The sequence below is a fragment of the Cetorhinus maximus genome, chromosome 7, assembly GCF_964194155.1.
Source record: "Cetorhinus maximus chromosome 7, sCetMax3.hap1.1, whole genome shotgun sequence".
Lineage (NCBI taxonomy): Eukaryota > Metazoa > Chordata > Chondrichthyes > Lamniformes > Cetorhinidae > Cetorhinus > Cetorhinus maximus.
Window position 1 is genome coordinate 78,842,026 of NC_135885.1, and position 18,404 is coordinate 78,860,429.

Consider the following 18,404-nt stretch of genomic DNA (forward strand, 5'->3'; position numbering starts at 1 on the left):
GATGAGCTTGGAGAAGGCTTGAGCAAAGATAAGAGAGAAACTAGTGTTCAGGACTAGGCTGGGGTGGTCTGGGGTTGGGCAGGATGAGGCTTTGGAGGAAATTTGGCAGTTGGTCTCAGTCTTAGTGACAAAGGGAACAGAGGTGAAGATGATACCAGAAGGAGCAACCTTGGTGATGGAGTAATTCCTCTTGGCCAGCAGCTACTGGTGGTAGTATTGAGTGAGTAAACTAATGCTTACATAAATGAGGCTTGGAATATGGTTCTCTGTTTGTACATGGGCTAGTCTCTACCCCTGGTATCGCCTGTCATTTTCTTCCTCCAGATTCCTGGGCACTTGAGCCCCCTCCACTTTGATTGATTTTAAATTTTTCCTTTCCCTTTGCCCTTCATCAATAACCATTTACATCATCAGGTTCTCAAATTATTGCTGTGATTATTGCCTCCTTTGTCTTACACCATTTTCAATTCCATTATTTAATCAATGATGTTCTTTCACCTAATCACAGGCAAATTGTTTTCTTCCCATCTCTTTCTCGCTGGCTCTCTTACTGTTTATAAGGACTCAGTTCGGACAAATAGTCATTGGCCTGAAATGTTGACTTTAACTTCCACATTCCACAGATGTTGCCTGGCCTGCTGGGTATTTTCAACCATTTTATGTATTAATTTGAAAAGTTAAGGCTTCTTTTTCAGCTAGATCTTACAATGTGAATTGATGAAGAGAAATCAATTGAAGGAAGACATTTCCTTCCAATATGTAGCTGAGTCTTGCTACAGACAGTGAATAATTTTAACCATCTCAGGCTTTCCTTGTGTGTTCCAGAAATCTGACAAATTCAACAACTACCCGGTATATCACAGCGCTTACGACATATTTGAGGTGGTGGAATGGTTTTATGACCCATCCTTTAAGAAACTGCTTGCGGTGGCCCAGGTACGAGGAGGATTGGTTTATGAGATAGCCGACTCTATCATCATACCTTTTGACTGCAGAGATTACGCTGAAGCTTTGACCAATTATGCAAATGTCCTCTATGAGCAAGCCAAGCAGCATCAACTTCAGCTTAACAAATACCAGGTTTCTTTTGGTAAGTAAGTGTTTCAGTCGCGATTGAGTTAATTATTTTGCTTGAGGAATTTTATGCATACAATTGGACAATTTCCTGTCCTACATACTTGCTTCTCTATTTCACCTTTTCTGCCTCAACTATTTTGAATGTTAAATCTAGCATACATTTGGATGTTGGTTGTGATGTGTCTGAAAGGTAACTATAGAGGAATCCCTCCATCACAACAGCATGCGATTTGACTCTAATAATTGATAAAATCTAGGAGTTGTGTGAGCTGATAGGCTTGTCAATCTCATTGAGAATCTGCCAGTTTGAAGGAGAGATCTTCATTCCAGTGATAGGGACTAAATTAAACTCAAGTTCTGGATGTATAATATTTTACTGTATTATTCATTCCCAAATAATTGAAATCTGGATCACCTAAACAGATGGAATACAAAAAGGCAAACGGATTCTAATCTATATAAAGTTAAGAATAGAAAATGATAGAAACACTGAACAGATCAGGTGGCATCTGAGAGAAACAAAGTTAATATTAACGATCTTTCATGATGAAGTTATGAATCTGGAGTATAGGTCAGGATCATACTGTCAATATAACAGTGTGGCTATCAGTGCTCACCCTGATCAAAGTGTAAATCCCACAGCAGCTTATAGCAATGCACATACACAGTTAATCATCGAATTCAAGGACATTGCTCAGCTGTTCCAGAAACTTTGCTACATTGGTATCTCGCGGAGAGACTGGGTGTTGGAAACATATGGAAAGGCCAGTTGCTGTACTTAACATGAAATATATCTACCAAACCCAAAAGAAAAAGTTCGGGCTTGTCCATTCCGATGTAAATAAACTTTTAATGATGTAATAAGTCATTGATCTTCATCATTCATGGGGTGGAATTTAATGCCCTTTCCAGTGTTTGGAGGCAGGGGGTGGCATTTAATCAGGCTAGAGTGTGTTACCTTCCCACCTCTGTCCAGATTAAGTCTGGGGTGGGAAGGCTCATGTATGGCCTTCCTGCCCCAATACCAATTGAGGCCCTTAACTGGGCAATTTATGTCCATTTAAGGGCCTCAGTCTGCTGCTGCTGGTATTTAACCATGAGCAGGAGGTGCAGTCGACATACAGGAAGCCCAAAAAGCAAACCCATGGTCTCCCAGTGAAGTTCCCTCATCATCAGGCAGTCAGTGACTGATTAAGGAACCCAACATCAGGAAGGTGGGGCCCTCTGAAAGCTATCCCCATTCCCCGAAGTGTGTACTATATACAAGGTGTGCTGCAGGAACTCACCAAAGCTCCTTTGACATCACCTTCCAAACCTACAACCTCTACCACCAGAAGGAGAAGGGCAGCAGATGCATGGGAACATCACTATTTGCAAGTTCCCCTCCAATCACTCACCAGCCTGACTTGGAAATATATCGCCATCCATTCACTGTCTCTGGGTCAAAATCTTGGAGCTTCCTTCCTCACAGCACTGTGTGTGTACCTACAGCAGATGGACTCAGCAATTCAAGACCACCTTGTCAAGCGCAATTAGGGATGGACAACGAAGGTTGGCCTAGCCAGTGATTCGCCTCATCCCATGAAAGAAAAATAAATTCATCTGTGGCCTGGGTCCCTCACTGATCCTGGGTGCCTTGTGGGGTGTATTGCCAGCAGCTACTAGCTTTCCCCCAATTGTGCTGACAGTAATGAGGAACTGTCAGCCTCTGATTGGCCAGCAGCAACTTGGAACAGGATTTCCACACCCTCGGGTCCTTAATCCCAGGGAAGGCCCACCACTGGTCGCTTAAGTGCCTGACTAGCACAAAGGAGGTGATGCAGGGCTTCTGCTGGCTTTCCAGCTAGCAGGCGAGACCCCCATTGACTGGATTAAATTCCAACCCTGAGGTCTGAACGTTTTGCTTCACTCCTCCTTTCCATTTCCTTCACCAAGATCTCCAGTGCAGCATCTAAAATTGTGCAGCCCACCTTCTCCCGTTCCTTACTTTTTCCCAGGACTGATTGAATTCCTGCACAACTCCCAGTATCTCCTGCAGCCACAGTGCATCCAGCTTTAGGTGACACTAGCAAGTTACAATTCTGTGCAGCCTACAAGCAGCCTGGTTAGTGCTGGCCATACACATTATCCTAATGAACAAGCTATATAAAGTTAGCATGCTGCCTGCATTTCAGTAAGTGTATATGGGTTAATTGAGCATCATGATTGTTGCACTCAGTTGTGGCAGCTTTCCAATTTAAATCCCTGCGTGTCTCAGTTAAGATTCTTAATCTGATTGGTTAAGGAGATACATAGCTGCTTGCCCTGCACATGTCCCTGATTCCCTGTAGAGGACACAGTGACAAAATGGCAATTAGTCAGTTCAAGTTGCAGTGAAAAGCTCATAGAAAATCATTTTGGAAGAAGAAATGTGAAAGATGATGTTCACTAGAAAAGTTGAAAAGGAAGTTGATTTATGTGTCAATGCTGAGAGTCATTGAAATTATCAAGTTGATGTGAAGTTTAAATAAATAAAGTGAATTTGGTACTCAGATCTACTCTTGAGAATTCAAGTAGTATTTTCATGGGTTAAGTGGCATTTTCTTGTTTCATTCTTCCTGCATTAAGCCTGGAACCAATGAATAAGAGTCCCTAGATTATCTAATGGTTTCTTGATTGTCATTGCAGATACAGTCTGAATTCTAACAAATTATATATGGAGCATTGTATTTGACAAATTTGACAAAGTCCATATAGTATAATTTAGTGTGGGAGAGGACCAGAGATGTATATCTGCTCTTGTGGAGTATCAATGTAGTGGAACTATCATCAGTTGAGGCTTGTGGGGTGCTTATGTTGGATTGAAACACAGGACTAGGAGTGTTACGTAGAGACTGTAAGCTAGTAAAGCATCCAGTGCTGGGAAACTATTTACCTAAGTTCCTATTAACCATTGGCACTGAAAAAGCTAAAAGTAATATAATGCAATTGGGCTTCATTAAAAAGTAAAAGGTTCCCTAAAGTCTGCTTTTGTGTTTCAGACTCTCTGTTTTCATCTATACATAACTTTACACGCATTGCCACTGATTTTCATAAACGACTGGAAAAGATTGACATCACAGAGTGAGTAATAAAACCTATTGGACTACAGTAAAGTTGAAAACCATGCTTCACCCTCTTTGCTGCTGTTGTATCTTCTTCTCTTACTCTTTATGCTCCAATAAAGCAGACCAAATTGAAACAAATTGGGTTAGTGGTTTTTACATCCCTTCCTTAGATTCATACACCCACTTAGATTCCTCATGTGGTAACCTAGACAACAGCTGGAATGTCCCACTAATCAATGATAGCCAATGATTCTTTTTATGCATATCTTCACGCACAGCTTTTTTCCTTTGAGAAATAGTGGGAAGTGGGGAAGGGCTCCCGACTGAATGGGATCATGAACACTGCTTTCCGTGGCCAGGAACCCAGAACCGCTAGACCAGTGGTAGGGACACTACCACTGCACTACAAGACCTCCATTGACCAACTGGTTGGAGTGTCATGACTTGAATCACAACTGAATTGTATCAATTCAGCATCATAGATACTATGAAGATGGAAAAAAAAACTGAGCATATAAATATATTCAGGCACTATGAATGTAGACGATGTCTAATTATTGAAATAATGAAAGCACCAATGACAAGCAGTGATTTATTCTCCTCAGACATATTTTGTAGTCCAGATCCTTAAGTGAGAAATGTAATTTCCCCACATTGGTCCCTATTTAGATGGTTGAAGAGGTAAAATTATGCTAGTCTGCTAGCAGATCTGCCTAGTGATGTTATTACTGTTGATTGAGGATGGTCAGTATTAGTTAGTCATTGGCAGCAGTCAGGCTGCATGCCATCATCGATGGTAGGACCAACAGGCAGTTAACATTTCCTTTGGATGGTGTTGGGTACCTATTCCACCAGCAAACGCTTCATCTACGCCACCAACAGAAAGAAAATGTTATTTTTTGGATGTGTTTCATACAAATAGTAGTTGGCAGTGCTGATATGTTTTGATGGTCTGGCAGCATCAAAATTAATTCTATGTCATGGCCAAATGTCATGAGAAACTAACAAATTGGCTTGTTCATTGTTCATAAACATTTGTGTTGTACTGGGTACATTATCTGTTCCATGTGACTTTACCTCTAATGAACATTCACCTGTAGGCAGGGTCATATTTCATATTTAACATTCATCCTTCTACGCACACACCCTTTGAGCTCCTAATCTCTACCGATGCAGAGCCATTTCCTTAGAATGAAAAGTTATTGCATGCTGCAGGGATAAAGTAGCTTCTCCATCCAGAAAATTCAACATGTATTTTTGCCTTTAAGGGATGTTTCAGCAGGAACCCATGTACCTCCTTTCATGCATCTCTATTTTTGTTCTATTATGCTCAGTAATGGGAGTGCCTGGGTTTCAATTACTCCTAATTCTAACTTTTAAAAATATTTTCATGTGGATGTGGGCATTGCTGACAAGGCTAGTATTTGTTACCCATTGCTAATCACCCTTGAACTGAGTGGCTTTGCTAGGCCAATTTAGTTAAGAGTCAACTACATTGCTATGGGCCTGGAGTCACACATTGGCCAAACCAGCTAAGGACAGCAGATTTCCTTTCCTAAAGGGCATAAGTGAACCAGAGGAATTTTTACTGAGGTTTTATTAATTGAATTTCACCAGCTACTATGGTGAGATTTGAACCCATGTCACCAAAGCATTAGCCTGGGCCTCTGATTATTAATCCAGTGACATTACCACTGCACCACCATCTTGATTGGGTGAGTGAAATACTTGCTGTTTGTTCAAAGGAATAATCCCGTAATGCAATTTTTTTTGTAATTCAGTTACTGAGGCAAATGAAACAATCTTATGTCTGGAAACTTCTAAATTTGTAATTTCACTCACTTTGTAAATGTATTTTATAGTCCTCTCGCTGTACGAATAGTAAATGACCAGTTGATGCTGCTGGAAAGATCCTTCATTCACCCCATGGGATTACCTGGGAGGCCCTTCTATAGGTAAGAGTTGATTTAGTCAGAATCTAGTAATAATACCCACCAATTGCCTGGGTTCCATTGGTCAGATGATGTTCTGTTCCATAAATTATCTCCTAAATACATATACTTGCTGAGCTGCATTTAATTTATTTTGTCTCGATATTCCTTATATCACTTTTAACTTGGTTATATGATTGTATTACTTTGTTATTTTAACTACTATTGATTAAAATTACAAACTGTTGCTAATGGGCTTAACGGAATGTCATGGATGAGCAATGTGCTAATCATTTAGCTATGTAGAAAAATAATCTTTACTATTTGCAGCAAAATTTAAATGTACTATTTAATTGTGTTACAGTTTCACTACAGATCACAAAGAGTGGAGATTTTCCCCATAATCAGTTTTACAGTGATGATGGGAGAATTACTGAAATGTGTGAGACAAGGGCATAGGAATTTGCAATAGCCACCTAGTCCCAAGCACAATTGCAGCTATGTTTTATGTAATTAATTTAAAACCCTTCTACCATTAAATTGTGTATATTTATGAAATGTAAACTTTATGCCTCCCGAGATGAGAGATAGAGGGCGCAAAATTTAATTACATAGCGCCGCTTTGCAGTGCAATGCAGGTAAGCTTCCATGTTAGTGGCTTAGGAGACACCTCTGGCCACTTCCATGCAGGCTATGCCACATCAGGCGGCTGGAATGGTGCATTCAGATCTGTCCCTTGTGTCTGCCTGAAGAACTTGAAAGGGTGAGAACATGACATGACTGATACAAAGCATGAATATTAAAATTGGCCAAGAAATGTTCAGAGAATGCCTTCCTTATTCAGTCCTGAAACATCAAGTGTTAGGAAGCAAGTGCCCTGTTCTGGGCTATTTAAAGGACCACAACAAGTTGCAGTTGGGGTGCTTTTGATTTACTTGTGCTCAGGCCAGGTCGGTATAAGTAGTGTGGTTCATTGCTGAAGGAATGTGAAGGTTTCGGCTGACCTCAGCAAGGCTGAGAGAATAACATAACCTTTGATAAGTATAGGGACAGTAGTTGCAGCGCCACTTGTTCTGAAAAATGAGCAGGATGTGCAGAAGAGGAGGCAGAGAGAAGAACGTCTGTGGGGAGGGAGGGGAAGGGCCAACCCTGAGAGTGTCTTCCAAGACCACCAAGCCCACCTGGGATAAACCAAGAGCAATGCTTCATGAGGCATCTTCTTACTAAGGAGGGTTCAGCTCCTTCAAGAAGAACTGGAGCCTGAAACAAGAGTGAGGACAGCCCTCCCAATGCCAGTGAAGATCATCAGCACTCAATCCTTCTTCACAACAAGTTCCTTCCAGGCAGCAACTAGCAACATTGCAACATGTTGCTCAGAAGTATCCAAGAGGTGACAGAGGTGTTCAGAGAAGACCTCATCATCTTTTCCCTGAGGAGGGAAGACCACGATAAAAGGGCACATTGGTTTGCCAGGATACCAAGCCTCCTGATGGCACAGAGCATCATTGACTGCACACACATGGCTCTAAGAACATCCCCACCCCCCTCCCCCCAGTCAATGGGTGGCGATACCACAACTGCAAGGGGTACCATTCGGTCAATATGACGTGCTGGAGTGCAAGTTTAGACAGCTGAGACATCAGACACTCCATCCTGGGTTAGCCTGGCAGTGCTGCCATGGAGGTGAACTCCACTTCCACACTCAAAGGATGGGCTCCAAGCTCTGCATGATGCCCTTGCTATGCTGAAGCCAGACCCCTCCATACAGTGATGGGAGGCTGTCTGGCAGGCCTGTCAATGCACCAAGCATCTTGGTGTATGTGTTCATCAGTGTTTCCCTATAGTCCGCTCCAATGAGTCCTCATCTGTGTCCCCTGGAATAGAACTGGTGTGTGGCCTCACTCTCCGGAGATTTCACAAACACGGCCTGACCAATCCCCTGAGCTGTAGCCCCAGTTTTGCCTAGTGACTCACCATGTGCATATCCTGCCATTAAAGTAGATTTTAATGTTTGTGCTGTGTCAGTATCTGAGCTGGTGGCTGTCTGTGGGTGTTTGGTCGAGTGACAGTGCTTCTTCTTCCAGGCTATTTTGCCTCTCAACTAATGTCTGGAGAGACTAAGTAGCTGGCAGTTCCTTGCTATCTGAAAGTACAAAAGCACAAGGGGAGGGCAGGGGTAGTGAGTGGGAGGAAATTGGGCGGTCCACGATCACTCCATTAGCAGTTCCCATTGCATGGAACTTTTCAGGATTCAGGCTTGTGAGTTAGTGGAGAAGGTGTATTAGGCAGCAGCTTAACTTCCATTCAGAATGGCCTCTGCTGCAATAGATGTCACTTCCTCCATGGTACTGCTGCCCATTCTTCAAAGGACTATTTCCTTCAGGATTCTGGAGGGACATATACAACTTGGTCCTCCTCTGATCCTCTGGCTTCCTCCCCTGTTGTAGTTGCTCTCCTCTTGCAAGACAGAGAGGGCAGGTCATTGATTGTGGGTTAGTGTGTTTGGGTGATGACTGCCGAAGCTGAATAACTGGAAGTATGTGCATGGCTGATATTGTTCGCAGGTGTGTATCAGGATGTCAGGAGTGAGTCCTGAGGGTCCGAGTGTGGTGTTGGGTGAGTGATGGGGCTATGGTGTATTGAGCAGTGTGAGAGGTTAGTGGTGCGGTGGATGTGAAATGCAATGTGCAGATGCATTCACTCACTTTGATCACCTGAGTGAGGTTATCAAATTTATTTTGGCACTACTGCCAGGTCCATGATGCTACTCTCTGGGCATTGATTACCATTATGATATGCTCCCTGTCACTTCACAGTATCACCCTGGAGAGCCTCTTGGCTCCCGCCGGAAACATGGAGCTGAATTTTACGTTGGGGATGGTGTTCTGCCCCTTATATAGAAGTCAGGGGTGAGCTTAACTTCGTTCGGCCAGCTCGCCCAGCAGCCATTAAATAGCCAATAGCCCTCTAATTCGCTAGAGGCAGAACATCCACCCCTCGCCAAGAGGAAGTCCTGCCTCAGAGAGCTGCTGGCCAATCAGAGGACAACAGCTCCTGTGACCCGGCAGCACCACCAAGAACAGGAGCCTTTCCTGGGACTGCAGCGAAGCTAAGAGGAAAGCGTTTAGCTTTGGAATCAGAATGTGAGGTCCGGTAGGAGAGTGGGGGGCATGGTTAGAAAGAAGGGGGCATGTTTGGAAAGGGTGTATCTGGGGGGGAGGGTGGTGTTCGCACCCTGGGAGGCCTCCAATGGGCACGGTTTTACCTGGCAGCATGGTGACCAGGCGTTGGCCTCTCCCAACTTGGATAAAGTCCTAGGAGAAGGTCCTTTTGTGGACATTAATTGGTCAGTTAAGGAACTCAATTGACCCACAGGCAAGTGGGCTGCCCAACTCCTCTCCATCTCCTCCTCATTTGTGAGGGTGGGTGATGACAACGGCACCACTGGTTTGATGCCCAATTTTATGCCCCTTTCCCGCCTGCCATTTTCCCCTCGAGGTGGGGGGAGGAGTGCAAAATTGAGCCCAGGGGCTGAATTTTTTGTACGCAAAGTGGGGCTGCCACAATCCTGTCCCTGCGTAAAATCCAGCATCATAATGTCAGGTTGCGAACCCAATGTCATCATACTGGTCCGCTATAATAAACTGGGTGGGCGGGCCCTGAAATCAGCAGCCTTCTGCCTTTTTAAATACCTCACTAACAAACGTTTAAGCTTATTTGGAAGCCAATTGACTGGAATAAAACATTGTCCATGTCATAACATGGTGGGTGCAACAGGAAACACGTTTTTCATGCACTGTTGAAAAGGTGGATATAAAGGCTGGAAGTGGGACTATGTCTGACTTTAACAGAAGAATCTGCTGCTGCAGCTGTGAGACTTAGCTAGTGTTGCATAACATATACATCTACATCATTTCCTCAGAGAAGGGGAAAAAAAGTGTTCTCATTAACATTGACTAATGCACCACTTATACTGTAAATCAGTGTCTGATATGGGAATTGTCCATTCTGTTGGAGGGGCCTCCTCCAGTGAGGGGGAGAAGGCAGAGGCCAGTTAGCTAGGGACAGGTGTGTCATGAGGTTCAGAAAGGTGGGAAATCTGCAGAGGGGAGACAGCAGCAGCAGACAGGCAGAGGGGGGTGAATGCACTATCCTGTCAACCAAGTGTACAGGGTCAGGATGTCTTACCTGCAGATGCCGGAACAACAGCGTCTCCGAAGACTGTGTCTATTGAAGGAGGCAGTCATATCGTTTGTGACATGCTTTCCGGTGAGATAGCCTAGAATTGTGTGAGTGGCCACCTGATGCCTGTGGCCTTAAAAACAACTGTGGCATTGAACGTCTTCACCTCAGGGTCATTCCAGGCATGTTGTGGCATCACCCAGCCTGCAGCCCATCACTGTATTAAGGTATTCACTGATGCCATGTTTAAGCATGCCCATCATTATATCTCTTTTATATGTGACAATGCAAGTCAAGTGGAAAGAGCCAGAGGCTCTGCAGCCATGACTAATTTCCCACGAGTACAAGGGGTAATTGACTGCACCAGCCAGACAGCAAGAGGCATTCATAAACAGAAAATGTTCTGATTATGTGCAATCACAATGAAAGAATATTGCAGGTGTGTGCATGTTACCCAGGAAGCAACCACGACCCATACATCCTTAGATATTCCCAGGTACCAGGGATGTTTACAGGCCCTGGAGCTTTGGATGGCTGGCTGCTTGGTGATAAAGGATCCCCTTTAAAAAAATCGTTGATGACTCTAGTAAGGAACCCACGGACAGAGTCTGAGCGTGGGTACAATGATAGCCACACATCAACCAAAGTCAGCATTCTGCTTAAAAGGCTTTTCAAATGTCCCGACAGATCAGGTGGCACTCTCCAATATGCAAGAGTGACACTTAAGGTCATCGTTTGATGTGTGTTGCACAACCTGGCCCTCCAGAGAGGGGAAACCCTGTCAGAGGAGGAATTGATGGAGACAGCCCTGTCTTCTGATGACAAGTCCTGTGAAACAAGAGATGGTCTGATACTTAGAAGATTCCAAAAACAGAGTCTCTTCAGCTCAATACACCTTCCTGGCCTTTGGCACCTTCTCCTGTTAGCTCCCTGTTACAAACACTAGGGCCATGAAAGGGCAATGTGAGTCACCAAATAATATGGAACAGAGGGACCTACAGGAACACAAACTCCCATAACAGTAAATAAACAATACATATAAAACCAATCACATCACACACAGATAATGGATGAATGCAGCTGGAGAATCATGTAAAACGAAATCTCACTTATGTTGGCAATAAACCAAAACAATGTGCAAATTTCACAAATTAGAATGGTGACACACTCATTCTTGCAGATCTCAAAAGGTCATTGAGTCTTTTGTGGCACTGCAGCCAGGTTCGCTGGATGACCGCAAGGCTGCTGACCTCTGCTGCAACCTCCATCCAGGCTGCTTTTGTCTTCCTGCTGGCCAGCATGAGGACCTCCTGCCTATAATTATAGTCTGGAGGAGGACTTGCACTGTGTTATGATGTGGCAGATTATGTGTGCCAGGTGGACCAAATCCATGAGGGAAACTTGGTCACACTATCACAACTGTTTTGCAATTTGTATTTATTACAAGATGTAGTCACTAAATTCAGAAGTAAGAAGTCCACCGAGACCTTTAGAGATTTTTTTAAAAATTAAATTAAAATATTTTTTAACAAAATAAAAGATTTCAAGCACATACATATGACTACAATTACTTACTATTATTAACAAATCCCAGAATTCCTAATTGACCTGACTTCCAGTTACAACCCCTTTAAGGTAATGTTCCAAAATAGATTTTAGATTTAAAACAGAACCAGCAAATCAACACAATACCCATTTGACAGTGGAATTCCAAATGGCTTCCTGAACTTTAGTTTTGTTACATAGCAGACTTATGTACAAATGGCTGGAGGCTTCTTGAAGGCTGTTTCAAACACTCCTGTTAGATCTTACATGGCCTTCTCTCACATAGCCTTTCATTCTCCTTTATATTTGTTTCTATCTTTTTAATATGTAAATTCTATTGTTCCATGGCCAGAATCTCCCATTCAGCATGTGGGGGGCAGGCCCCACACGGCGACATGTAAAGTGATGCGCGGTGATGTTGGGCATGCGTCCCAACGTCACTGCACATCATTCTGATCTTTAGTTTGGCGGGCGTGCACCGGAGTCAGCTGTGCGCCCGCCGAAATGTCAAAGGCCTATTAAGGCCATTAATAATCTAATTAAGCTGATTGTCTGGACTGCCCGTCCAACCTTAAGGTTGATGGGCAGGCGGAGAGCCCAGGTGGCCTTCGCATTTCTCATGGACATGTCTGAATAATTTTATTTTTCTTCCTTTCAATTTTTGAGAATGAAATTAATTTTGAGAATGAAAGAGCACAGGCCCCGACTCTCCCTCCTCCCCCCACCTGCACAGAAAGTGCTGAGCGCTTCCGGATGCGTGTCACGCTGGGCAGGCCTTAATTGGCTTGCCCACGTAAAATGGCGGCATGCACCCAATCACAGGCAGCAATTGGTTGCGCACCCACTCCCGCCCAGCCCACCCGACGGGGAGATAATTCTCCCCCGTATGTCTTTGAAACTGCACCTTCCTCATAATATAAAAACTTTCATGTTGCCAACATTGCCAGTAACCTTAAGGAAAAATAAAAACACTCCTTAGCCTTGTTTTTCTGGATAGTTGTAAACAGACTTGAAATCCAACAATCCATTTATCTAAAACTGCAAATTCCCTTCACACATTATATGCTAAGCCAACATCCCTATTTACTCATTAGCATGTCAAGCACATTATTACACCTTTTGATGATTTCAAGCTTGCAGCCTACTTGACTCCAAATGTAATTAAATCACACAGACAGACCCAACTATAATCACACCCATAAACCTACTTCACAATAAACCAGAAAAATATTATGAAAGTTATTATACTTTCATCACAAGCGTCAAACCTTGGGGCTGTTCTCGGTCTAGGGCCCTCCCATCTCCTGGCTCCATTCTCTCAGCCATCTGTGGAGAGACGATGAGAGTTAAAGGGCTGATTTTGAATATCTCCCTGAACACTTGCTATTCATCAATGGAACGGGTCAGCTGCACTCAAGTGTTCTTTCTTCCCTGGCAAAGGTCCTGAAAGATTCAAAACTAGCAGAATAATCATCCACATTTAAAACCAAGCTCTTACCTACTGCAATTATTCACTGGAATTTATATCCATCCACGCAAACACTTGTACCTCCAAAGAATGTTTTCTGATACAGCTGCCACAGTGTCGTGCCAGGGGTACCTTTAGAGGGGTGGCCATGACCGGTTCATGGCCTGCCATGAAAGCTGCAGCAAGAGAGATAAGACAAAGAGTGGGAAACTACATTAAAAAAGATATCTGGCTTTGGAATGGAAGGGAGAGGGATACTGCAGTGAAAGAAAGAGAAACTAGCTGAGATTGAGGTACAAAAAGAAGAAAAGAGAAGAAATAAGGAGAGGATTAAAAACTAGAAATGTGGCAGAAAGTGCATAAAGCTGAAACTGCTGCTCTTGATGCTATGACCTGGCCAGGAGAAAATATAATGGGGCTAGTTTTCCTATTCGTGCACCTGGATGCTTGGGCACAGAGGAAAAGCAGGCAGGGTAGAGTGCATGCCCAATGATCCATTTAAATTAATGGATGGAAAATTGGGTGGACTCCTAAATGAGGATGTGATGTCCCCAATCAATTTTCTCCTATACACTGTACCCAGGTGATTCAATATTCCCAGGCTCAGGAACAGAAGAATTTTCCCTAAGGACTGCAAGAAAGAAAGCAATGTTCATCTATATCAAATGCGCTTGATGTTGATATTTTCGATAAATACTCAATTTATAAGTAATTTGACAAATGTAATTAAATTTACTCTGTTATTAATTTGATTTCAATTGCCAGCAATTGTAAGTGGTTTAACAAACCTACTTTTTGTTTGGACGAGATTTAACCAATTAAGGCAAAACAGGACTCTTTGGGTGGTAAATGTTCAAAAGTTTATTGAGAAAAAATTTATCTAACAAACTTAGGACAATGGCTTTTACAGCTTCAGCCAGTTGCACATTCTGTTGAAGCATAGGTCACAGGATCGACCCTCTCAGGTTTCTGGTCTGGTTTTGAACCCACTTGTGGAGATTAACACAGGTTCATACTCCAGAGTCTCCAAAATCTGGCTATCAGCAAAACCTTACGAAGCCTCCTTTTTAATCACTGTGCAACCATCGCATCATGCCAGAGTCAGGCCAATGTTAGTTTAATGATTGGCTCTAGCTGTTGCTAGGTAAATTTGGTTGGCTCCATACCTTCCCTCCTGAGACTATCTGGCTTCAGTATCTCAAACAGGAGTACAATGTGGTTATTTCTTACTGTTTATTAATCTGATTTTACACAACTCTCCATTCAGTAAGCTAGACTCTTCCAAGGCCAATGACCTTATCAGGGTTCTAAAAGACTTCCTTGTTTGTGCAGTTTCAGTTGCACTTTCTCACGAGAGAGAGAAACTTCAAACTTACACAATAATTATACATTAATATTCATTAGAAAAACTTGGTGTTCATTTATGAATATTGATTATATTGATTAACTGATTATAACTCAATCAAGGTTCATTACTTCTACAATGATCTGTTTCATGACAGGTCACTACTTAATATAGTACTTTGATTAATGTAGACAACACAGGATACAAAATGTCTTCTTCAGCCATGATAATGTTAAAATGGCTTCCTTGACCTTGTTAGTTATTACAGTGACTATAGTATAAAAATGGTCAAGTTGAACTAAAATCTACTTGCGCTGAGAAGAGCCATGAAAACTCCCAACAAACATCACTCTTAAAAAAAATTGCAGCTGAACAGATGTTGCTGCCTCCTATTCCTCACACCTCTGTATCACTGACCATAAGGAGACCAACTCCAATATTTAAGATATTTATTCCAGCTACCCTCCCCTACAAGCGAAACAACAGCTGCTATAAACCAGGTGAATGTTGAACAACAACAATGATGACAACTATTTATACCAGTAAAACATCTCAAGGCACTTCACAAGAGTGTTAGCAAACAAAATTTGATACCAAGCCATGTAAGGAGATATTAGGACAGTCGACCAAAAACTTGATCAAAACTTAGTTTTTAATGAGCATTTTAAAGGAGGTAAGAGAGGTGTAGAGGTTTAGGGTGGAAATTTCAGAGCTTAGGGCCTTGGCAACTAAAGACATGGCTGCCAATGAAGCTGATGCAATAAACTGATGACACTGCTCAATCTCATCCCGACTGCAGCAACCAGCAGGCTTGGTGCTCTGTAAAATGGCTGACTCTCTCATTCTGAATCTCCCAATGGGTTCAGTAAGAGAGCAGCATGAAGTACAATCTTCCTCACAACAATCATGGCTGAAACATATGGCAATCAAAATGAGTGCTGCACAGCCTATGACTGGAATGGAGGAAGTAGAGGCAGTATGGGGCCCGTCATTTTGGAGACACAATACAAATGGTACCTTCAGGCCCATAATAACAGTGATCACAGGCCATGAATGACCATTCCTATGCATCAGCTCCTCCACCCACCCCTGTTCCCAACCCAACACACAAACTAAGATGAACAAAACTACCTTTGAATGGTAGAATTCCCCAACCACCCCCGACCCTGCCCAACCCCAGCGGGGTTGCATTACTTCCACATAGTCATAGTCAGGTGAGGAAACCTGTATATATTTATGAAATACTTCTGAAAACAGTATGCATCAAACTTTCCAAAAGTTCTACTAATGGTTTTCTGCCACTCTCAGAGATTGCATGGGTGGGGGAAGAATGAGATGGGAATGATGCTGTGCAGAAGTTACACTGTACCGACGTGGGGCAGTTTCAGTGGGCCAAATGTTCTTTACCTGTCCTTTTTCATTTGTTCATGAAATATACAATGAATAAATACAATAATTAATTGTATGTAGCTCAGAAAAAAATCAAAATATCCAGTGATGTGAACTAAGCAATTTAACTAAAACCAGTGGGAATTATTTTTGCTTGATGTTTATGCAAATTATGCACTTTGAATTTAGATTAGATCTAAATGTTGTCTGTCATAAAATGTAAATGTACACCTAAATGGCAAATGGCTTCTTTAAAAAATATGAATGTACTTGCTGAAAATCTAATGAGAACAAACATTGGTTACCACCATCCCCATCATTTAACCTACCTTCTATAACTTGAGACGTCATGCACTCACAAGAGTTTGTCCAGTTCCATACAAAACGTAAGATTTTTTAAAGAAAATCTAATCATTTCACCCTGGTTTCCTTACATGTGGGAGTGGTAAAATTAGAAACTTTCCACATCAACAACAGATCTCCATGTTACAGCAATTACTTAATTTTAAAAAGGCCTAATTTGTTAAGCCCTCTCACCTGATCAGTGTCTATCCTGACAATTTTGGCAAACGCCCCAGATTAACCAGTCATCACTACTGTATGTTGAATGTTTCAATTTAATGTAATTGATAAGTGTGGCAATTAACATTTTTAATTTCCTTTTTCTCCCATAGGCACATCATTTACGCTCCCAGCGCTCATAATAAGTATGCGGGAGAATCTTTTCCAGGAATCTATGACGCATTATTTGACATAGCAAATGCTGCAGATGAGCGCAAAGCCTGGCGAGAAGTGAAAGAGCAGATTGCTGTTGCGTCCTTTACAGTGCAGGCATCTGCTGGGACATTAGTGGAAGTGTAATTTTATTTGGTTTTATGCTTTTGAGGAATTGGATGAGGAGTTAATGATGTGACATTAAGACCATCTTAACATGAATAATCATTTAGAAATTCGTAATGAATCTGAGCTCAAATTTAAACAAAATATGCACATTATTTATCAGTTATATACTAGAATCAACCCTACAGCAATGCTAGTTATACTGTTTTATTTTTGTTAGATCTGTATTAAAACCTGCAGTCATCAATTTTTTGTTTCCACAATATTCTAGACCATATGTGTGAGATTTTAAAGAAGAAATAGCAACACAGAAACAAAAAAAATCAAGTTCAGTTCATATATAAAATGGAGAAACCGCTGATAATTTTAAAGAAATTATAATCAACATTCACATTACTTGAAGTAATGAAAAAATAATCAAGTAGTAATTTAGCAGTTTATAGTAGCATCAACTCTGAAAACTGCCATTGTTTGTTATCAATTTCATTTTTTCATTCACTCACCAAAAACACTCGAAGCTTGATATCATCCCAGACAAAACAACCCATAAACCATCTTAAATATTCACTCCCTCCACTGCCGGCACAATGGCAGCAGTGTGTAACAAATACAAGATTCACTGCTGCAACTGGTCAAGCCTCCTTTGACAGCACCTTCCAAACTCTCAACCTCTATCACCTAGAAGGACAAGGGCAGCAAATGAATGGGAATACCACCACCTGAAAGTTTCCCTCCAAGCCACACACCTTGGAACTATATTGCCGTTCCCTCACTGTCACTGGGTTAAAATCCTGGAACACCCTCCCTAACAGCACTGTGGGAATTGCACCAGATGGATTGCAGCAGTTTTAGAAGATGGCTCACCATTTTCAAGGGCAATTCTGGATGGGCAACAAATACTGGCCTTGCCAGCGACGCTTACATCTCATGAAAGAATTTAAAAAATCAATTCAGTGGAATAAAGTAGAAGTCAGCTTAAAAACCTGAAAGCATATGCATCTTAAATGTAAGAATTACTAAGGACTTCGGCTCTTTTAGCAATGTGACTTTTAACATTGTGCTTTAATATTTCACAGTATTAAAATTCAGAATTCTAGTCAGTCTACAACTCAAAGCTTCAGTCTTCATATGTAGCATCTTATGATTCACCAGCCACCTCATTTACATAAAATTTTTTAAAAATTGCTATTTCACCCAAATTTTGAGGGATGGCATCTAGTGTGCCCTCTAATTTTTTTTGGAGTGACAGATTCTTCATTTAAGTGTGCAGCCCCAGCAGCGCTAGGTTTGATTAATGGCCACTGCTGGAACCACAGCCAGTCCCTGAAGAAGAGGAGAATATGGAGGAAGACTGAAGGTAAGTCCAGGGTATTGGCAAAGCCTTGTGAGGGGGCCAGCTTTGAGAGGCCGGGGAGGAGGTTTAAAGGGGTAGAATGCCTCAGGAGAGGGTGGGGGGGGGGGGTCTCCAACGAGCACAGGGGACCCCTTGCCTGACACCAACCCGCCCAATAAAAGCTATTGGGCTTCCCGTTTGGCGTAAG

General features: G+C 42.3%; 1 protein-coding gene across 1 annotated transcript in view; it reads left to right on the plus strand.

Annotated features, from left to right (window-relative positions):
* naalad2 (N-acetylated alpha-linked acidic dipeptidase 2) overlaps positions 1-17,110 on the plus strand; it is a 241,323-nt gene extending 224,213 nt beyond the window's left edge. The window contains exons 16-19 of the mRNA XM_078545757.1: positions 826-1,090; positions 4,098-4,179; positions 6,026-6,118; positions 16,698-17,110. Coding sequence (XP_078401883.1) covers positions 826-1,090; positions 4,098-4,179; positions 6,026-6,118; positions 16,698-16,884 — 627 coding nt within the window. The 3' untranslated portion in view covers positions 16,885-17,110. The remainder of the gene's footprint in view (positions 1-825; positions 1,091-4,097; positions 4,180-6,025; positions 6,119-16,697) is intronic.
* Positions 17,111-18,404: the final 1,294 nt, after the last annotated feature.